This window comes from Catharus ustulatus, chromosome 4 (genome assembly GCF_009819885.2).
Source record: "Catharus ustulatus isolate bCatUst1 chromosome 4, bCatUst1.pri.v2, whole genome shotgun sequence".
In the NCBI taxonomy this organism is placed as follows: domain Eukaryota; kingdom Metazoa; phylum Chordata; class Aves; order Passeriformes; family Turdidae; genus Catharus; species Catharus ustulatus.
The window spans coordinates 62,890,848-62,915,192 of NC_046224.1; the positions used below are offsets into that span (position 1 = coordinate 62,890,848).

The 24,345-nt window shown below is 34.9% G+C and overlaps 1 protein-coding gene across 2 annotated transcripts in view; it reads right to left on the bottom strand.

Moving 5' to 3' along the window:
• The window catches only part of CCDC91 (coiled-coil domain containing 91), a 113,271-nt gene that overhangs the window by 22,171 nt on the left and 66,755 nt on the right, over positions 1-24,345 (bottom strand). For both annotated transcript variants that reach the window (XM_033058594.2, XM_033058595.2), the window contains exons 9-12: positions 16,551-16,643; positions 16,306-16,374; positions 14,976-15,152; positions 3,099-3,212 (exon numbers count right to left, since the gene is read on the bottom strand). In XM_033058594.2, the coding sequence (XP_032914485.1) occupies positions 3,099-3,212; positions 14,976-15,152; positions 16,306-16,374; positions 16,551-16,643 (453 nt within the window). The remainder of the gene's footprint in view (positions 1-3,098; positions 3,213-14,975; positions 15,153-16,305; positions 16,375-16,550; positions 16,644-24,345) is intronic.

Consider the following 24,345-nt stretch of genomic DNA (forward strand, 5'->3'; position numbering starts at 1 on the left):
AGCCTGTGCACAGACATGTACATATATTCTTCCACATCAGCAAGATGTTTGAGCAAAAAAAAACAACTATTAACCCTTAAAAACCCCCAGAGTTGTTCCACCTCGTAGAAGGGAATAATTTCACAAACATTCAGTATAAAAACAAACAGTAGAATTTTTAAACAATTACAGTAATTTCATGATCATAAGCCGCACCTGATTATAAGCCGCACTTCGGGTTCGGACCAAAATTTTAGTCAAAATGGTGCGGCTTATAATCGTGAAATTACTGTAATTCAAAAAGCTGGCAAACACTTCCCGGCACTAACAAACACAGGCATTGCCTCAGGGGCTGCAATGTGTTAATTAGTGCATCTTGGGGCAATTAATGTGCTTGGGCTCATCACAGAGCTGGGTGCTTCCAGAAACCATAGTGCAGGGCCAGAGGTTACAGGATGGTGAACATCAGGCAACAAAAGACAATAATGAAAAATAGGTTTGTGAATCTTGAGCTTACATCAGAACAGATGGACTTTGGGTGCTCAAGGACAAGTGCTTCCTCAGTCTTTACATAATTCTAACGAAAAGGAAAGATTTTGCTTTCCTCTACATCTGTGTCTCAGGCAAGGCTCTATGGCACATGATATGCAGTGAATCCAAACCAAAAATAACGCTGATTTGTGTGACAGAAGTGAAAACAGTGGCTTGCCATTTAGCCCTACTTTAGTGCCTTTGTATCTGTGTGCTACCCTTCACTTCTGTCCCCTCATTTCCTTCCCCACCAGCAACAAGGTGAAACACTGGTTTGTTTTGCCTTCCTCATATTTATCGCAAATGCAGGCAAAGCAAGACTGCACAGTCAAATGTACCTCCAGGTAATTAATAAACAGAACTTTGTGGACATAATGTGGATGGACCTTCACTGGGGAAAACAATTCTGGTATTAGTTGAAGCCTGGGAATTTGAATTGACTCTTCAAGGTATTACAAAATTTTAAATAAATCACATTGTTTGAGTATAAAAATCTTAATTTAATATAGAACAGAGAAAATAAAACTAAGACTGCAGTATATCATTAGAACTGCTGCCAATATAGTGCTATATATCCGTAAAAACCTGGCTTCATATGACATAATTGCAATGCATGCCACATCTTCATTTATTTTGTGAAAATACCTGTTTCCATCACAGATTTTTAGCTTTAGTGTTCTTTTTTTCAAGGTAGATAGACATGCCAACAAATTCTCTCCTAGTTTTGGTGACTTTTTTTGGCTTCAATACAGAGGAAGTTATATTTATTCTTGTCAGCACTTTAGCATGATGATATTGTTGCTTTTTGTTAAGTAACTTTCTACTAATTAAAAAAAATCCACTACTAACCAAGCAGAAATTACTGCTGTGCACATTGTTTGAAGGGTTCTACAAACAGATTTTTGAAACAATGATGACACAGAGTGTCCACTACCTTTGCAAGTTTGTACCTGGAATGCCCCTGTCACTCAAAAAAAACCCCCAAAACTCTCTGAATCCTAGACAAGGCATTTTCCCCGAGTTCTTTCTAGGAATTCCTTATATAAATTGCTGCTTTTTAACACAGTCCATAAAGTATATTTATTACACTTACAGGTGTATGAGCTTTGACCATTTCCTCTGCCTCTTATGTAATCATATAAAAGCTATTATGCTACATGATTTGGAGTTAAACAAGTCTTTCACTTCCAACTTGAAAACAGGCAGTCTTTATAAATCTTATACCAGAAAAATCTAGTTCTCCTTATGCATGTTTTTTTTTTTTTTTTTAATTAATGGATATATGTCAACTGATCAAAAAGAGAAAAAGTTTGGTTGGAATATTTGAATATGTTGTATGAAATGAAAGGAATTTGTGCTCCTACTGGATAAACCAAAGAAGATTTTGTTTCTTTGAAGGTGATATTTTTGTATATATCTGCACTGGAGGCCTTATTGACCCGTTTATTTATGACACTTATGAGAAGTTATGAGAAGTTATTTTAATAGTAGACCTACTTTCACCTTCCCACAGCCTACCCTTCATAAACAACTGACTTCAGATATGCTCAGACATCCTTATGGATCATGTTTTGCACTGGATTCTGTTTAAACTGTCTTTCCAAATCAAACAAATCCTGCTAAAAAGGAAATGTCTCCATACACAGCATAATGGAAGGAGTTCACCCAACTGCAATCTTAGATAGTAGTAGGGTGAAACTTCTGAAGGTAAATCCTATTTCCCATACTATTATTTAACCCATAAAAGCAAGGAATATAGAAGCAGAGGCCAAACTCCTTATTTTTACTTCCTTCTCAAGACAACATTCCCCATTAGATTCAAGCTGAGTGATTTTGTTTATTGAGAATACTGAAATTTGATCTCAGGCTGCTACTGCCATATGAAAGAGATTTTTTTAAAATATTTTTTGCTTATGTTTTTATAAAGAGCTTCAAAGAGGAAAAGTGTGTTATTTTTTTCCTTCTCCTACCAAAAGCAAATCAAAGTCCCTTGAGCTACATTTTACTGTTTATACACAAGCATTAAACTGCCAGGATATAGCATTAACAGAACAACTGAAAACAACTTTCAGAACATTGCAACATTTCATAACAAGACCAATGCACTGACTATAAATCATGCTTAAGAGAACACCAATACATTTTCATGTTCTCAAATAATATGGGTTGAGAGGAAAAAATTAATGGCCTTTGTGTGCATACAAACTGCACAATAAAGTTCATCTGTGAATGTAAAATAGCACCTGCTATTTATACTGAAATGTTTTCTATGATCTGAGCTCAGATCACAATTTAAATCGACAGATTGTGTTTATGCCTCTAATTTATGTTACTTTATGTAATAAGAAATGCTATAAATTTTAACTGGACTATTAATGTTGCTTTTCAGCTTGTGATGGACTTAAAAGTCTACAAATATAAATGAAGAAATGCATCACAATAATAAATTGTTTGAAAAAGTGAGTGAAAGATCTGAACACCTAACTCCTGATCCTGTTTCCCTGTGCACTTTAAGAGAGGTCTGAGGTGTAGCAAACTTTACGAACTTCTCACTTCATGATGAAACCCATTATCCACTGGTAACTCACCCTCTTCTGCTCTTTAATATATTCCATCAGTTCCTCTCTTGTCCTTTTGACTGCTTCTTCGATTGCCTTTTCACTTCGTTTCTGCTCCTCCATTAATGCTTCCTTGACAATTTCCTTTCCAAAAGAAAAGCATGTGAGTGTATACGAAAAAAAAAAGTCACAAATGTGATAAAAGGTCATCCCTTCCCCTCCTACTAAATTTTTATTGCCTCCACGCTCTTTTCTCAGTAATAGTTATCCTAAATGTATGCAGTATCTTTATAAAAATCAATAAATTCAGTACTAAATGGCAAATAAGAGAGAAATAAAGAAAGTAATAATCACTTTAAAGCTGTGTTAATAGAAATACAATGTCCCCTGAGAGCAGAAAATAATAAAGTAACTCAGGTTTTACTTTCCATCAGGAGCAGGGATGGCAGGGATTTACCAGTGCTGTTATCAGGCCAGACCACTTCAGCTGGAAGAGACCTCCAAGATCATCTGCTCCAGCTGCCTGAGCCCTTCAGGGCTGCCCAAGAATTAAAGCACATTTTAAGGGATTCCCCAAAAGCCTCTGAAACACTGACAGTCTTAGGGCATTGACCACCTTTCTGGAAGCCTCTCCCAGTGTCTGACCACCCTCTTTTAAAGAGGTTCAGTCTGAACCTCCCCGATGCAGTTTTGAGCCATTCCCACAGCACCAAAGTCGGTTTCTAAACTGTGGTATAAATTATCAAAGCTTTTTTATAAACTTACTTAAAAACTTGTCAAAATCATTAATTTGCTTCCAAACTTTGGGAATTGTCAGGGACATTTGGTACAGAGCAGTAAAAAGCAGCACAAGATACTCACTCACCCATCCCCCTAAATTAGCATTACCCTACATCAAATTCATCACAGTAGAGAAAGCCAGGAACCACTTGTTAAAACATCTCTATCACCTGCAGTATTTGGTTAAGGAAACAAATTGCTGGGCTAAAGTCACTGTCCCAAAACTGAAGTCCCAGTTTCCCAAAACCACTCATGGAATAAATAATGACATTATTAATCCAAGTGTTCTGTTCCAAGATTCAGGAGAACAAAATGAAAAGATTTGTCAGATTCCAATAAATCCTGAAAATGTAACATTCTCAGAAAGCAAAAAAAACCCAAACAAACAAACAAACAAACAAAACCAAACCCAAAAACCAAACAAACAAGCAAAAAAACCCTCAGTAAAAGTAATCACATGATCTGAAATAATTTTTCAGGGAGATCATCAGGAAGGTAGAGAGTGCCTCAGAAATCAGGAAGAAACTGGCAATTCCAATGCCTTTGTTCTAAATTTTCCAAATTGAAAGAAAAAAACACTAGCAGTGCATCTGAAGAATTCAGCAGGAAATAATGGAAAAAAACCTCAGTGGTTCAAACAGGAACACAACATGACTCCCAGTGTATTTATTCACATACATGATTTATGTTTTGGGTTTTTTTTAAAATCAAAACTTTTAGAAAATCAAAGGTAAATATGAATGGATTCCTTATTACTCTTCACTGGTTAGACATAACACTGCATTACCCACAGATTTGTTTACAGGTTTGCTTGACTGCAGAGCAATACAGACATTTTATGTTACGTATTTACAACTTGGATTTGGGGGAGTGGGGAAGGTTGGCTGGAGGACAGGTGGAGCTCTAAGGTTTTGGAAGTAGAAGATATTTATGAAGCTGCATAATTCATCTGTATATTTAAGAGTGGTATTTTACTATATGCTATTAGTGTACAAAATGAATAATCCACTCAGTTGGATTAAACTCTTTTTTTTTTTTTTTTAGTTAAGGCCCTTCAGTGGAAGTTATTCAACTGAAGAAGAAAGCTCTATTTCTTACCTTTAGTTGTTTGCTCTATTTCAGCCAAAATTAAATAGTTTCTGCAAAACTACACTTTTGCTATTTTTACAGCAGAAAGTCTAAAATCCCAATTCCAAAATGTGCAACTATGCAGTCCCCACTCTTCTGAATGCAGTGCACATGAAAATCATAGTTGTGAAAAGTGATTATGATTTTTTTCTATTTTAATTCAGTTTGCCAAAGAAAAATCCTGAGAAAAAGGTCTTTTTCACTACAGAACTCTGGCAAGACTAACAGAAAAAGTAGCTGAAAATTACACGTTACAGAAATATGCTGTTCTTATAATTATATTCTCATGTCAGTTTAATTTGTCAAAAGGTCTCAAAGTACTTTCTTGTTTTAGAACAGAATAAAATCCCACAATCTATCCCATTAAACTCTTCAAAGCAAATTACAGAACTGATAAGATGCTATATCTTAATATGTAGAAAATTTTACACCCATAAAATCCCAGCAATTAAAGTATGCTAGCTAAGTATCCTTGATATGATACTTGAAACACTACATAGTCCAAATAAAAACACAATTAAATTCTACAAATCTGTTAATAAAATGCAAGCAAACAGAAACCACTAGCAATATCCCTACAAAATACTAGTTTATTACACTGACATTAAAACAGAAGAAGTAAAATTGGAAATAATTCTTCTTCATTTCCACTGGTATTGGCACAAGTGCCCAGGGCTGTGGTTAAATCACCATCCCTTGATGTAATTAAAAATGTGTAGGTATAGCACTTGGGACATGGATTAGTGGTGGCCTTGGCAGTGTGAGGTTAACAGAGGGACTCAAGGACGTTCAGGGTCTTTTCCAACCTAAGTGATTCTATGATTTATCCACCAGATTCCAGTTAACCAAACTAAGTGCTGATATATCTTCCCAATTTATAGAGAGTTCTGTTTCAGACACTGATCACCCCCTGTCACCACCTGAAAATCATCTCAACAGTTACTGTCACCAGACACATCCTGCAGCCACCAGACCGAACCATCTAATGTGACTGCACAAAAAGACTCCTGCTTCAGTGGGCTTCATTCCAGCTGCTGGCAGTTGTCCACAACACTTTTGATTTGTTGGGGTTTTTCTGTGATTGTTCACCCCCCATACCCTAGGATGAATCATATGGATCCGTTTCTCTGAGATCTGAATCACTGTTTCTCATCTTAGTTGAAACATTACCTTGTTCACTGGATTCAGGAGAAATGGAACAGTTCTACAAAACACACAGCTTTCTTCACAGGCTATGTCTTAAAAACTGTCAGAGGCCCTACAAGCTCTGACAATGCTCCTGAACTGGCTGACTTGGTTTGCACTGTCCCATACCTGCAGTTCGAAACGGGCAAACACAGAGCCCTGTCAAACAATGACACTCAAGACTAGCAGAAGACAGCTTTGCTGAGATATCAGTTCATGGAAAGAAAACTCTTTCATCCCTTTCACACAGAAGTCTTCAAAGAGCAAACACTGCACAATAGTTCCTTAGTCAACTCAGTCATACTTTTGATCTAGTTTTCCCTTCCGTGGCAAGAACCCTCACTTCTTTTATACAGTCTTCCACTAAGTGCACAGTCAGTCTGTCTCCGCTCCATTTCTGACATTAGAGTAAATTATCAACTAATATAAAGGTATTTAAAAGGAGATATTACTTATTACTGCTGCACAAAGCCTTAGCTGCAGGTACATTCTCTCAACATGAGTTTACTTTTCTTTTATCTCTTTGCTCTTTCCTCTTATGCTAAAGCTACCTTCAGATTCTATCTGAACTTAGATTTTGGTTGCAAAGGTAAAAGTTGGCTGTTATTTCATCCTTAATGATAAAGGATAGAGAGTTATTTGAGCCTCTTAGTGCTATTTTAATAGACTCAAGAAAATGGAAATTCACAGTTTCTGTAAAAAGGTAAGGCAGAACACTCCACAAAACGGCACTTGAGGTGCAGTTCTTCTCCCTCCTCCCTTTATTTTTTTTTTACTTATTTGATCAGTGGCTGGAGTACCAAATTATAGTCACAAAGTTGGCTTCTTTACATGACTCTCTAGACAAGGGCTTGACATGACACCAGTCAAAAGATTAGGAATACCAAATCAAAAATAAAATACAGCTATTCAAATACTCAATTGACAAATCACAGTTGACCATGTATTAGAAATGACAACCACACAATCACAACACATAAATCTCTAGGAAGACAGAAAGAAAAAACAGTGTACTTGATACACCAGAGAACTCCAGACAGTATTTAAAAAATAAAGCAAGCCATATGTTGCTTTGGAATTTTATAGGAAAATTCTTTTGTTTCCTCACAAGGATCAGGTGGCAGCACTAAACTTTATCTAGGAAATGCAACCACAGACTGCAATGTTAGTGGTTTTTCAGAAAATAGTAACCCTCAAATTATAATGCCTGTGGTTATAAACTACTACAATCTACTTCTGAAGTCAGACATGGTTAAGGTCTGTATGCAGTGAACTATTCCTTTCCCAGACTTTGCAAGCATATTAAAAATAAACTCATCTAATGGCAGAGATTTCTTTCTACTCAGTGCTGCTGAGTTGTGTCTTTCCTCAAGATTACACAAAATTTTCTTTTAATGTGTCTCTACAAACATTGGTCACTAATGTTTCTTTAAAACAGTAGAAAAACAAGAAGAAAGTAAAACTGAAAATAATGGTTTACTACCTTCTTGAGAGAAATGCAAGCACAGACTCCCACTGAAAGCTGAACAATGAAGGCAATAGAAATAGGAGAAGAGTCCTTTGAAGAGCAAATTCTTCTCCAGCACATTGTATGATACCATATTATCAACAGACTATTTAGGTAGGAATTGGGATATGGAGGAACAAACCCCAACTACTTACTGTATGAGTCCACAAATGAGCATAAGGAGCATTGTTACAATAGTCCAAAGATGTTACTGAAAAACCCTTTTTTCTTCCAAAGATTAGCACTGACCCTCCCAATCAAAGTCCTACAGTCATACAAAGTTATTTCTGAAATTACATGAAAAAATAAGCCACTTTGCTAAGTACATCCAAAACAGAATACAGGGAATATTTCAAACTCTAACTCCTCTACAGGACTCTGCAATCCTTGCAAAAGATGAAAAAAATAACAAGTGGACAAAGAGAGACTGATAAACATGATAGTTTGTATTCCTTTAACTGACAATGCCCTCAAAACTCTGTGTATCATAAACCCAAAGAGTTTTGAGAATAAAGATATAAAATTTTAAGGAAATTAATATTGTGCCACATTAAAATCCTCCCTAATTAAAAAAAAAAATCATAGAAGAAGAGCAAGCAATGCCAAGATAGGTAAAAAGTTGATTTTATGGTAACAAATACTATAAATTGAGTGATTAATGATGAAAAAAAGACAACAGCAAACCCTGAAACAGAGGCAAAAAGCTGTTTCTAGCCTATTTAACAGAGAGAGATGGAATAAAGGTCTGGAAAGTTGCAACAGTAATCATGGCAGAATTTTTAAAGGAGAGGAAAATAAACATTAATAAAAATAAAGGAAAAGTGGATATGAGGTAGATAAGATGCCAAATGCATGCTGTAAACAAAAAGTTATATTTACAATTAGATCCGAAACAAAATCATGATACAGTCCAGAGTAACAAGCAACAGGGTTGGTCTTGAGGGTGCAGAAAGTATTTGGGAAGTGGGAGAGGAAAAAAGAAATACTAAGAAAGTTTTAAGTGATAGTGGTGCATTTATAAAGAGATATCACAGAGATTTATCAGGGTTTTCATTGTATACAGAAATAGCTCACAAAGGGACCATGGAGGAAAAAGTGAGTTAGACTTCCAAATTTGATATGAACCAAGAGGCAATCTTACACAGTACAAATTTATTGGGCAATGAAAAGACAAGACAAATGTACAATCCCCATATATTTCCTCTTTTCCCCTTATACTGTCCACCAAAAAAATCCATCAATACCTACTCATTTGGTGCATGAGAAAAAAGTGAAGTATTTTTTTACAGACTATAGGGCTAAGAAAGGGTCATTTAATAGCTAATAAATCTGACTGAAAGCTAGAATGGGAAATAACTTTTTAGAAAACATTTTCTCCTTCTGAGTCCTTACAACCTTCTCAAATGCAGGGCAGTGGAGAAAAATATTTAGACAAACAGAAATTGTCAACAAAATTTAACAGCTAATTATAGCACTTGTAGAAAAGAAACAGAAGCCAGTTCCTTAGGAATAAAGGCAACAAGTTTCATGTTTTCATTTACATGTCTTTTATTCCCTTACACATAAATGGGTGTGGAAATGCTTGAAAATTTTAATACCAAATTCATTCAGGGTTTCCAAACTAACAGAAGCACTGCCTCAAGTAGGTGAGAAGCAAAAAAGTTTTGATAACGTAGCAGATAAGGAGCCATTCACTCTTTAGGACTTAGCACCAGATGTCCTAGATATTTTTCTAAGCAATGGCATATGCTGATATTTATAAATCCATGGAAATTCATTAAACACCGTTTAAATAATAAATTCTTTTTCAACTTTCTAGATGTTTGCCATAAAAATTGTATTAATGCTTTCGAAGACCATAGATTACAAATTCATTGTTCTGTGAAGAAATGCGACATTCTCCATTTGCTTTAATTCTTAAAGAATTACCAGCAAAGACCACTGGAAAGTTCTTTTTTTTTTTTCCTCTTTTTCTTCAGGACCATTTTAGTTAACTTTTCTTGCAAAAGTATCTTTTCTTTGTATATCTCAGTATATCTCAGTTGTGGCTTGGCTGAAAGAGACACCACAGCCTCAGTTTTCCTGAAATACTTTCCCAGTGGTAAGATAATTTTGCCTTAGTGCTTTTCCTCATGTCCAAGAGGAAGTAGAGTTTATGTTAGTTCTTTTAATGAATTAACGGGTTTTTTTTTGGTTCTGTTTTTTTTTTTTCCCCTAAATATTTGCAGCCTTCTGCTGTGTGGATTATGGCAGAGATGAACTCATGCCTTTTTCCCTGGAGAATTAGGGTAAACTACACTAGATAATATACAGTATGTTAAATTTAAGCTTTCAGGAAATGACAAAGGTGATTCTTTGCTTCAAATTCCTTAGCAGAATTATTTATTTCAAGCTATGAGATGAACTTAAATTTCCAGGGCTCACCCTGTTGCTGCCAGCTTTCATTTTACTTTTAATGAATTTGTTTTAAAACAAAAATAGTGGCACATAAATTCTCTTCAGTTTCTTTTGCTAATTCTCTCCCACACCACCATAGATCTCACCTCTTTTATGCAGTTGAATATTTGGCTCTGTAAAATGGTAACAACTGCCATGCAGAGAGCTCAGTCATTATAGCTATGGGGAGCCTAACCTGCATTCCTCACTAATTATGAATTTAATATAGCAGCCTTTATTCAGAATTGTATGGATATCATTATGCTATATCCCCAAAGAATTTTTGGACTTCAGTTTTTCAATGATTAAAAAAACCATAAAGAAGGGTAGAGGGAATTATCCATTTTTTCCAATTCAGAGTTGTACCTTCACTGCAATTTTGAATTCTGGGGTAAAATGCTTCTGCCTTAGCCACACTATCTGTTATAGTTTCTCCTTATCTAGAGAACACCCACTTTTTATTTGAATAGGTTTTCAAGAAAAGAAAAATTCTAGAGGAGGAATTTCACCAGGTATTCCTCTCAACACTGACAACTACCAGACATTAAACTCTCCTTTCAGATGCCACTGTAAAAAACACCAGAGAATGTATGAAAAACAGAAAAGAAAATACTGGAGGCATGCCAAACGACATCTAGTCTGCAGAATAGATGTGTTCCTAATCTATGATGACTTTTCAATGTGTTGTAAAAGGATCACGAGGTTCCTGTGCAAATTGACATTATCTTTAATCAAAAGACTACTTGTTTTTTTCAAGGAGAGCTTGTTCTTCCTGATTTGAAGTGCAAGCCTGCTCTTCCCCCAAACTGTAAATGCTCTTCTAAATTAAAAATAAAAAAACCAAACCAAAAACAAAACAATAAACTCTTATAAAACCATGAAGCACCTGAACAACACAGTTACAAAATCTGAAGATGCTGCCAGTCTCAAGCAAAATGGAAGTCATCTGGACTTTTACTACTTCACAGCCTCAAGAGAGTGCTCTAAAAAAACATTTTTCCGTTTCCCTGGTGATGTAAAATATCTCATTTATCCCTTCAGATTTATAAGGTTTCAAAAAAATAATAATACCTTTATTTTAAGTACAAATACCATGTCTCTAAGACCTCAAGTTATGGAACAGTCAAAGCTTTCATGAAAAGCTTTCACTAAAAAAACCCCAAAACAATATTCATGTTACTGTAATCCTTTAATTCCTTTAAGAAAAAACAAAGAAAAGGATATGTCAAGGCTGCTCCATCAAGTTGAAATATTAACTCAGTATGTGTTAGTGCCTACTTTCACTGTAAGTTTACTTTCACTGTGTTGTTTCATATTTGGTCACAAAATATTTGACAATAAATATGATTTATTTATTAAACTGTCTCTAAGTCTCTTGATTTTTCTCTGGCAATGTTAAATTAGTATAAAAAAATCTTAAATGGAAGTAGCATTTCCTTATCTGCAGACTTGACAACTTTATTGAGGACAAAATTTCGGTTTTTTAGACTAAGTTTTTTCAAGCATGAATATCTCACAAGTAGAAGGTATTTTCATAAACCTCCCAGATCTGCATCCCCTATGGGTCTCCTTCTGGCCAACAACACCATCAAAAAATTCTAAAACAATACCTATAGCATCCCTGCAAAAAAACACTCATCTTTTCTTCTTTTAAACAAATTATTTAGTAGATGAAGGAAAATTACACTGCCTAATTCTGCACAAGTGTGATCTTCAAACCCTTATTGTTCTTCTGCTAAAACTGCCTAACTAATGAAATGTAAAAAGCCCATTAAAAAGTGATTTTTACATTTTCTTTCTCATAGGTATATATAGCCATATAACTTCTAGAGCATGTGTTTAAAAGCTGGTGGAAAAAAACATAATATTTTATTTTAATAGAGAAAATTAATGGATGATAAATTAATCTTTTAAACCAACAAATCAAAGCTCTTAATCATGTTTCTCTTGTCCAGAAGATAAAGGAAAAGCCAACAAATTCATTCCACTTTGACATGGATATTTATTTTGCCTCATTTTCATAATTTAAATGTTTTACAGATACACAGAGGTACTACAGTTTTTAAAACATGTCTTTTATCAACTCTCGCACCATGCAGGTGAAAATGCTTTTTTCTCTATGGGCTATCATCTCGAAGAAAATAATAAAATTTTCAATGTTTTTAAATTTTTCCAATCATTATACCTAGAGTTATTTGTGGGCACTTTGACTGCAAGCCATTCTGCCTCCCCTATTTGCAGAAGACTAGACTGACCTTTTGTGATATTCCCATTTTGCAGGCTTACTGCATTAGTAAAAAAAATCTCCTTCTCTTTAATAGTGGGCTTAATTTCTTTTTATTCAAATCAATAAAGCAAATCCCTTTGAAATAATTTACCATAAAATAAAATTTTTTCTAGGACTTTTTACATTTCATTGTCTAAAATGTTAAGATTCTGTGTTTACATTTTGGCCATTAAAGAGCTGACTTAATATATTGCCTAAACAATAACTGCAAGAGAGTCAAGAGTGCATTTACAGCTTTCATAAGACAAATCTCACAGAAAACAAAACATAAATAAGGAACAACTGTGTGGAAGGCTCTACACAGAAAAAAATTAATGCCCACACACGAAGTGCCTTGTAGGCCCAAGTGTTTTTCATTGTTAAGCTAAAGCTGTATCTGACACCACATATAAGTTATCATATGGCACATCAGCTCTGGAGGACTTTTGTTGACAGAAAATTTTAGTACTTGGTGTATGCTTATAATTGCAATGGCCTAAAGGAGATATGCAGGTTCTTGGCATAAGAAGAAAGGAAAATTTCTCTGAGACACCAATTTCTCCGAGAAAGTCCATCCTCCCCAGGGAATTTGTACTCATTAATTAGAGAATAAAGAGTGTAACTTCATATATACCATAGATATATGTGATAGAATTTTGTAAATCTCAAGAAAAATCTGCATTTTTCTTTAATTAAAATCGATTAGCTACTTGAAAAATGAACCTGACATGAAGGTGAAATGATCATGTTATAACCAAACAAAATAAATTATTCCTGTTACAATAAAAGTTGTCAGAGTTGTTTGGTATTTAAAAAAATGGAATTAACTAATGACACTACTAAAAGACTACATAAAGTGTAAGATAATTTACAACAGAATTAATCACAATTAATCCAACACCTCAGTGCTGCTCACCATCACAAGTACATCTCTAAGTACTTCCACAATGGGAACTTGATCTAAAAGAAGTTTAGGTGGGAAAACCTGTCCCTTGGAGAGGCCTGAATTGCTTCCTCAGGGAAATGCTGACATGGCAGTGTATTTAGGACTTTATCAAAGAATATATCCATCAATATTAAATTACTTCTAACATTATCCTGTCTTGTGAAAACTTCAAAGGCAACATCAACCATGAGAAAGTCTGCAGTACCCTGCAGAGTGAAGGCAAACCTGCCCCAAGTTGCTACCCCAGCTTCATGCACATCTCACCCACTGCTGGGACACCCAATGCCCCCCAAACCCATAAACACAGAACCCTGGCTGAACTCCAGTACCTAGCCATGGGACTCTTTCACCAAAAATCTTCAGGATCCATCAAAGCTCTTCTCAAACTTCATTACCATAGACCTCTTACCAATCTCTTCATGTTCCACAAGCTATAAAATTGCTGCCTTTGCTCCAATAAATAAGCACTTTATCACTCTGTGTTCCAGGATCAGATTCTCTACACCACTGGTACCAGTTCTCATTCTGGATAGTCTGAATGCTTTTTATCTAACTCAAGCCCAAGCAGTTGTTCTCAGCTTGAATTCATCTTTGAACTCAGCTGTTTATCCTTCGTTTCTGCAGAAGAGTTTGACTCCCTAAAAGCTCACCAAAAGTCTTGAAAATTGACATTTCACCATTTGACACTTTACATTTAAAAGAAGTAAAAAAGATATTAAAAATAAAGAATTATATTTACATTAGGAATTTAAGCAATAGAGAGTATGGTAAGGGCATAGCATCAACTTTTTTGGAAGCTGATAAGGTATATGAGGTTATTAATTTTGCATAACATTGGAAAGAGAAATGGTATCTGTTTCCAAAGAGTACTTTTATTTTACTTTAAATTCTTAAGTTTTGTTTGTTGTTTTGGTTTTTTTTATGCAGCCCATTAAAAAAATACAGCAATATCAAATTCCAAAGAACCAATGTAATATATACTCCTTAAATTTCTGAAGACTGAAACATTCAAATACGTCACCAAGAAATCAGGGAATTCACAGGTAGTGCCTCCAAATATTTCTAGCATCACAGACCACAAAATTCAACTTTTGGAAGAGTAATTTAATTGCTATTATAACATATTTAATTTTTAAAAAATGCTAAAAGCACTGTTGGGAATTTCCCTCTCAATTTGTATTAAGAGACATACAACTACTGTTATAGAAGCACCTCTCCAATGATTAACTCTAGGAACATTTCTCGTTCATTACTGGTTTCAGTTTCCAGTTTTTTATTTTATTTTATACCTGTTCCAGAAGAAACAAATGTAACATCTTTAGTCTCCCACAAGTATGGAAGTCATCTGAATTGTTTACAGCATAAACACCACTCTTTGAGCTGCTCATCCTGGGCTCTTTTTGAAGTCAGAGGACAAGACCAGGCAATATTTATATCATTTCAATACATGTACCTGTAAAGGTCACAGGAATTTTGTTCTGTATGTGCCAGTCTCTCTCCATACACACCATATAGGTGAAGATAAACTGCTTGCTGTGCATTGCAAATATCAACTGAGTGACAGATGCCACAGGAAAATCTACCACCACAACAGAAGACATTCAAAAGTAAAACCAAAAATACACAAAGCAGGTGCATGGAAGGGTAAAACATGCTAACCTGATTCTGCTTTCTTTGCTCTTGCATGGCTTCTGAAACAGCCTGCGCAATCTTCTCTCTGTGACTAGCACGTTCTGCTTCCCAGAGTTTTCTTTCTTCTGCGTGAATCTTCTCCATATTTCTCCTCTCCTCCTCTACTGCTTTCAGAACAGCTTCCTGCATGACTTCTTTTTCAGCCTGTGAAACAGATCAGTCACAGTTAAATGAGCAACACACCCACTCTGAATGACTAACTCATATATATCACTTTCTTCCAATGAGGTCTACGAGCTGACACGATACGGGATGTGAATATTTTCACTTCTGAACGATGAAGTTCAATTTATCTTATATCTTATAGTGCTACCAAGCAGGTATTACGTCTGGGCAATGACTAGTTTGCTTAACACACACACACAAAAAAAACCCCCAAACAAACAAATAAAAAGAGCAGCAAAACATATGTAATAGTAGGCATTGATATTCCCATGTAAGAATGTAAGAGATATTCCTCTCTCTCTTGTCTACGAATATCTGAAATGCAAAAACTGTCCCAGTTTTTTCTGCAGAAAAGTAGCCAATATACAGTTAAAACAAATGTGTCTTCCCTCCCAAAGCTCCTCAGCCATGCTACAAAAAGTTTTGTTTTCTCCCCCAATTGTTATACTAAACGATTATCCGAAGTCATGGAGAATTTGAAGCCAACAGTTCCACACATTGCATGCAACTGAACTTTTGTACTGGATTCTACAACAGTATTAAAAATTAATTCTAGCTTAACATTTACAGAATTATTGCCCTAACACCAATACACTTATTAATGAACTAGACAGGAGAAATCATATTTAAAAACTGAATAGTCTCTTTTAGGTAAGCATCAGCTTATATAAAATAATTCAAAACCTGTTAAACTGTCCCTGTATACAATTTTAAGAACAGTTATCTCCTCATTGAAGATAACAATATTCAATGAAAGTGAAATAAGACATGATGTTAATTGTCTTATTAAGATCATCAGTTGACCCTGTTACCCAGCTCTTCAAATCAAGATGCACTGATGTCAAAACACCACAAAAACATATATTTAGGTAACAGCAACAACTGAACTGCAATATTGTGACTTCCTGTTATAGACAATTCAGATGCTATTGTCCAAGAGAAGGAAGCTACACCTCTGTATCAAGGCATGGGATATAGCAGATATGTTCATTTTCAGTAGAACCAGCTTCTTCTAGAGAGAATGCAGAGCCTGATAAATATAGTTATGAAACAAAAGTGAGTGTCTGAACTCTGCATTTCTCATGACACACATGGAATCCACATTGCACATGCACTTATTAATGAGAGATACCTTTGCAGCAGCTGCCAGAGCCTCCTTGCTTCTCTGTCTTTCTTCATCCAAACATTTGTCCAGCGCTTCCTGCAAATGTTATGAAAAATTAAACTGCAATAGTCAATAAAGGAGTGGCTAAAATAATTTCAAATAGTCAAACTTCTTAAGAAAGCATCCTCTTCCTGTCAGTAATTATGACAGGATCACTCCCAATAAACTCCATGATGCTGATCTTTTACTTTTTTGGCAAACAAAAGCAATACCTTGTGCTTCTGTGACTGCTGCATCATAGCTTCTTCAATCTTTTCTGATAACACTTCCTTTTCTGCTTCCAAAATGTCAAGAAGTCGCTGATGCTATTGGGAGAAAACATTCATATTTTGGTAACCACAGCTAGTGAGTAAAACAGACAAAAATAATTCATCCAGGACACTTAGACTTGTCAGTTACTCACAAAACTACTTAAAATGTAGATACAGTTCAATTACATTCACAGGGCTCCTTTAAGTGATTTCATGTCATGGAAAAAATTACAATAATAAGAAATATTTAGTTTCCTGAATAATTAATGTTTCCTTTCAGTCTAAAAAGTATTGGAAAAAAAGTTGAAAAATTAATCACTATGTAAAAGCAACACTTACACAGTTGATGAAGATGGTCTAAGCAACACCACACTTTAAACATTTAAACAGTTGCACAATTTAAATCAGTCTTGCACTACCTCAGTTGTGTGTACACAGAGTAGACAGCAAATGTATTTCTTTCAACCATTTATGACACCTAACCCTCCAGAGCCAGGAAATGTGAAAAAAATTACAATTCTGCTTTCTTGCCAATTTCTTGTCATCCTAAACATTTTTTGCAGGGAGAGAATGAACTCTGAAGTGACCACGTATTCTATATGCAGGTATAGAACTGTTCATAATCATAATCCATATTTTTTCTCTGTATCAATTAAAGAATTTGCAGGATGTGGGTTTTGTCACTAAGAGCTAAGTTATTTCCCAAGACCAAAAATTATTGCTGGAAATTTTTGATGCCATGTATTTGTCATGATATTATTGCTAGCAAGTCAATACATTTTTTTACAAGTTATTTAAGAGATGATCTATTATAACCTGAAAAGGCATTATCAATGCAATAACATTTTACAAGACCACCAAGAGGAAAGTGTTACAGTACAGTTTTAAACTAATACAAGTGTATGTAGCAAATGTAAAATTTTACCCAAACAGTAAAGTAGGGAAATTCCCCTTTCACCAGCATATCTAAGAAACAATCATTTCTCTTACACAGATTTTATTATGTTTTAATTTCAAGTGTCTCTAATGGCACCTAGAAATACATTACCAAACTGAAATACTATGTTCTGAAAAATATTTTTTCTTTTGAAGAATAGAAAACTTTTAGACTCCTATATAAAGTAAAACACCTATCTTCCCTTCCAGGATAAACACATAAAGAAGCATTTCCTTGTGAATTTACTTAAAATAAGTCTGAATGTGGCAGACATATTCTAATGGAAAACACCTGTGGAAGGAGTACCAAAATTCACATCATGTTTATACTTAATGATGTGTAACTCACTTTTCTTGTGTTTTCAGACATTAGCTTTAACTACCAGGGCACTTACAGAAATTATATTTTCCCAATAACTCAAAGGAGAAACAATAAATGCATTTTATTAGTTAAGTGCTCTCCATGACTCTTCACTTGACCAACTGCACAGGTTACAAATATGTTATTTCACAATGACACAATATAAAAACAAACACATGCAAATATTTTCACAGACATATGCCACAAATACAAGCTTACTAATCCTGTCAAGCAAAATACTGAATCTTTATTTTTCTTGTCAAGAATCAGCACAGGAGATTCTCAGGAGAGTTCCTACGAGAAAATCACATCTATCTTGAAAGCACTTGCAATGAAATGGAAGTCAGTTTGTTCAGTAAAATGAGACTTTATGGTTTAAGCCTGGCAGGCAGTGAATTCCAGCTTGGCTCTGACCATCAGATTTTCAGGTTTTATATGATGACTGTCCATCAGATATCTGGGTTACCTATATCCACATTTCAAGTTGCCACAGCAGGCCAGCTACCAAATGTATTTTGGTACATTCTCAATAGGACCAAAATATTCAGTTTCTGAACTCTGGAAGAGTTTTAAAATTTTATTTTCCATGTACATATAGCAAGGCATTCAAGCCCATCCTGGAAGTCCAGGAATGCAGATACTTGAATTAATACAATATACAACATGTGCAATATAGAACATGCACATATAGCCAGTGGAGAAAATCAATGTCAGTCCCCCCGATGATGAAACAGTTTGATGACTATAGCACTTCACATAATCTAAACCTGCATGCAGAGCTAACTTCTTATCAACCTGTCAGAGACCTGCAATCCTGACAAATACAGATATCACAATCAAAGCCTTAGCTACAATAAAGTTGCTGAGTAAGTAAACAATTCCAAAAAACTGAAGGTTGCTGTGACTGCAGTGTGATTACTTTGAGTGAGTTAGGCTCTCCTGTTTCCTTGGTACACTAGAAAATCTATATGGTATTGAATTTGGAATTTTATGGAATTCACAGAAATTCAGCAAGAGTTTAATGAAGAATTGCATTTGTTTATAGTAACATATTAGTTCATATTTTTCAAGACACCAGAGGTAAGCATTTATAAGGATGTTTAGAATGCTTTCTGCATGTTCTTACAAATAAAAACCATAAATACAAATACAAATCCCATTAGCTTTCAAAATAGAACCTAATTAACTTCTGTCATAATTCAATGCAACTTATTTTACATTAAATAGTATCTCTATTTCTCATGGAAATACAGAATTTATAATTTCAATACTGTAAGTCTCTTGTGAATAGTTTGGTATGTCCTTTCCTGTTGTAATATTAATGCTTATTCATGTGGAATAATCCTCCCATAGATGATTACCTTCATATCTGAACTTCCAAAAGATCATTTATCATCACAAATGTTGCAACAGCTGTCCATACAACCCAGTAAAGCAAATCGTCTTTTATTAGTCCCAGAGAAATACCTTGGAGAACTGTTTATTTGGTTTCAGAATCTATATTTGGCCAGTCTTGGTTTTCAGAGAGAAACATACCTTAAGCTATTATATTACATAAATTATATGAAAAAAATGCAAATGGAAATGAAGAAAACAGAATTAAATATTATGTCAATTGCTTCACCCTCAAACAGATCTTGAGTCCAGAAAACCCATATGACATAATTAGTATGGGTACAACATGAAAGCTTCCATTATGCATGTAATTAATACGCAATTTAATTACTAAACAAGAATGTCTTGTTTTTTCCCACAGTACTATGGCCCACAGCAGTGTTAGTCCTCATATAGAGGCACGGAATGTGCCAGAAAGCTGTGCTAGTTAAAATGATGTCGAGTGATCTTGGCGGTATCATTAAGCCATTTTCTAGAAAAAAAATGCATTTGAATGCATCCAAATTCCTTATTTCAGAAGCACAGATCTTTCAAAGGCTTATTCAGAGATCTTGGTTATCCATGTCACTTAAGGAGGAAATCTGGGAAGTTATGGATAGAAAAGGCTTCTGTCAACAAAGAAATGTTAGCTATTTCTAATTCTAAGCTGTTAGCTTAAATGGCTCTGCATCACAAGCTATTCTAACCCTTTTGGAACTATTCTTTAGTCTGGGAAGCTGGGTTTGTATTTCAGATTTTAAATTATCTATACACCCTTTTAAGTAGAAATTATAGAGAAGCATTTGGTACACTGAATTTCTAGACATACAGAATGACTTCGGAGCCTGGTACTAAAGGCTCACGGTGAACTTTGCATACAATCAGTGCTTCCTCAGCTGGTCTTTCAGACAAATTTATTAAAGGGAGTTGAGGGTTAAAAACAAACAGAAGGTGACAGTTTAACTTCAGCACTTACACATTTGAGAGCTTCCAAGTGTCTTTGTATTTTTAGCTAACAGTAAGTTTTAAATTCATCTTGGCCTGTACATTTTTGTTCAGCTACAGTAAAGGACTCTGAACAATAGACCATTACAGAATTAAAGACCATATCACTTGAGTTAAATGGCTACAGTTAAGCAGCTTTATGTCACAAGCCCTTTCTCACCAGGAATTAAAGCCAGACAAAGGGTGGGAGTTGAATGAAACACATTTGTCATTTGCATTTTCCACAGGTAAGAATTACCAACATGTTCATCTCTCTCAGACAGTATTAAAGGAATAATGGAAGAGCTTTGAGACTTCAGGCATCACTGTGAGCTGCAAATACACTGAACTCTAATTCCCAAGCAATGGAGAGGCCACTTTCCCCTAGCAATTGTACCCATCAAGAGCACACTGCCCGTGTTTCAAGAAGTAAACCTAATAAAAGCTTTCAAGGCAGGGTGATCTGTCTCCTGTAAGTAGGATAATGAGTTCATCAGACCTAACCTGTGAAAAATAACCAGGTGTCTTCCAGGTTTCCTGTGCAAGTTAGGATGGTGACTTGCAGACATAGGAAGCCTTAAATTTGGAAAAAAACAATTAACCCCTGCAAGGGCCAATGAAGTTTTTAAACAGAAGTTGAGGCAATGGTTTCTTTTATTAACCAACAATCTAAGAAGTAGAAAACAGGTAAAAAGCTAGTGTGAATATGTTGGAACTTTGAATCCAATTATCCAACTCTTTACTAACAGTTGGATATATAAAAAATACCTTACTGAGTTTCTGGAATGAAGAGCAAAGATGGAAACTGATAAAAAAGTGTCAGCTACAGAACTGGAAATATGGTGCGTGATTCAGTGAGGGACAAAAACAAATGTCAGTGAAAGCTGCACTTTGGAGCACCAGGGAAGTTTTCACCTAGTGTAAAATAGGCTGCACGTTCACACTGTGCGTGTATCTATAAGGAACAGCAGAAAGTTGAACACTATGTAGAGATATTCAGATCTAAAACCACTTTTAGTTTAGATACAATAAACACTATAGCTCTTTAATACAGGGTGAAGAGTGCAAAATTCTGAGTTGTAAAAATTCTGAATTGCAAACTGTCTTATGATATGATGGCCCAGTAAAACATAGGAAAGAGATTTCCAAAAAAAATAGAAGAAACTCCCCTAAATTTTCTAAAAAGTTATATTCCACAGTGGAGAGAAACACTAGTATTTCTACCCTACCCTCTGGAAAGTAGCATGAGAGGGTCAAGAAGAGTCTTGTGAAAATTAGCTTAAAACAAAAGGCACTCAAAAATAGGTTATAATGTTTTCCTCCCTGCAAGAAGTTCTCTAGGCAATGGTTCCAAATGAAAATCGTTTGATGTAGATTCAAATATAAATACAGAGGTCCTGTGGTTTTTCTTGATTCCTGTAAAAAAGAAATCAAAAAAATCTCTCTTTTTTTCCTGGAATGTGAGTCAGAGAAGACATTGTAAACAGATTCAATCACAATAGCAACTAGTCAGACTTTTTTATTATTTTTATATATGAAATTTATTTCTGAAGAAGCATGAAATTTTTCTTTCAGGTAAGCATCCTTTGAAGGATTACCTAGAAGATATTACACTAACTTATGGGGTAAATCAAATAAAGCATAAAATGAGCTCCTTTACAGTTAAAATGATGCATTAAAGTTATCCATAACTTATTCTAGCAGTTATAATCCTTTGCATATTCGTATTAATCCTAAACTTCAAATTTAAAGCCAAACAAACAAAAAAATAAAGGGTGTCTTGCATGAACTGCAATGCTTTTTAAAAAATAGTTTCTTTCTGAGTCCTGCACTGTTTCATTTAAGAGGAAATGTGTATAGGATTTCATCCACAAATAAAAACACATTTCTTTTGTTATAGTAATGGACATCCAATTTATGTTTTTGCAGATTGATTCCTTCTCAATATTGAAGAAATCATCATGCATGGATCACCAAATTTGGCAGGGACTAATTTATTCTGTCAATATCATCAAAACCAGTATATTTAGATATTCATATGTCTAGTTCACCCTCAGTGAAAGACCAGTGCTCTTGGTCTTCATTATTTACTGAATTTTTTAATCTAATGAAACTGCATTGTAGTTAATTGTTTAATAGAGAAAAACAAAATAATATCATCAGCAATACTGGGGCTTTTTTGTACCTTCACAATATATGGAGATAGAATCATCTTTCTTCCTCAAGACTTGGGGAAAATTATCTTCAGGAACATTTAGTAAATGATTCAGCACTTCATTCATCAGCATGGAAAATAAAACACTGGATGGGGCTTTTTAAGAATTCAACATTTCAAATTTGTTCACCTATTTTAAAACAAACTTTCTTAACTCACAAAGTTCTGCTTTTATTTTTGTCTCTCATGAAGGGATCTAACAGTAGAAGAAATAACACAGGTCATGGGAAACATTATTATCTGTGTGAGAGGAAGGTGATGTAACAAAAATGATACATGATTTTGTAATGTTATCAAAATATTCCCACTTCTACATCCTATTCAAAATATTTCCTGAGGAAAAAGGAGACCTTACTAAAATACTAATAATGGTTTTCTGCTCCTCCAAACAAAGCTGTTGACATTTAACAGCATTTTCTTTTATACTGCACCTTTTCTTCAGCACTGCTAAGCTCTGCCTGTGTCAATTGACAAGAACTGGTAATTGCAACTGGTTTCTTACACTGTCCTCACTATCTGTGGCATCTCAAGTGTTTGGCAGTGCAAGGTGGAAAATCTGTCTGCAGAATTCCAACATCTGGTACATATTTCCACTTCCTCAAATTATAACTTATTACTGCATGGTTGAACTGTATCTTTTTGCCAGTTTGAGGTCCAAGTGTCTAACAAAGTGGCAAAGCTTTTCCAAGAGACAGCTCAGGAATCAGCAAAACATTATTACATGAGAAAAGCTAAAACAATGTAAACATAAAGAAAAATTGCAATAGCAGTAATGAAATAACTAAGGATAGGCTTGTACACAGGGTTCTACTTTGCAGCACACAGTGAGTGGACAAGCTCTATCACTTGAGAATGAAATTAGGTTTAAAAAATTTTGCTGCATAAGTACTTCATTGTTTTTCTAAATAAAATAGGAAGATCTATAAAGGCATCTAATAATGAAAATACTTTTCTTGGAAAGTGCACATAGTAATAGAAACCATTAAAAACCCAGCACACTTCAACTCCTGGGGATACAGAGATAAGCAACTTTATAAAAGTGTGACAATAATAAAAAAGGTATCAATTACTTCTTTTATTTTGTGATCTAGTTCATTCCCCAACCCATATGAGTTCTCCACAAATTGCTCCATTTATCAGGAAGAAATAAAGGAAATGAACCCTAAAATATGACCAATGTAAACAGCAAAATATTCAATAACGGAAGACAGCAAAACAGAAAAACCCTCTTTTTTTTTCAACTACATCTGACAGAAAAATAACTGAGGAGAAAAATCATTCTGTATTACTTATCTGTTCAGATTATTGACAAGAGTTGAGGCACAAATTCCTAACAAGTAGTGAAGGATTGAAGATAACAAGTTACATAAGCAAATGGGAGGAAGAGGAAAAAAAAAATCACTCTAAACAGCTACTTTCAAGTGCCACTTGACAAATCCAAGGCAGCAAATTTATTTTCCAAATAGGATTTTTGGTGGAGATGCTAAAAGTATCCTGGTTGAATTAACAGCGCAAAGGGACTGCAAAATCAACCTCCAGCTAGCACATAAGAGTGGCCATATTGAAATCAGGTTAGAGAACTCTGGTATGGGTTTATGTTTAAAAAAACACCACCAAACAGTTATTTCTATTATCAGATTTTTTTTCATGGAATGGCAGAGTCACAGAATGGGTCAAGCTGGAAGGGACCACAGTGGGTCATCTGGTCAAGCAGGATAGGTCCTGAAAAAAATTTCAGAATTCAGGAAAAACAAGCAAGTAAACAAACAAAAAGTCATCCCAGCACAGGAAAAGCTGATTCTCACCCTTTTCATTTTGATTCTCTATATACATAGAAATGAAGGAGGTATCATGAATTCAGGAAAAAATTTCTCAAATTTGCCACA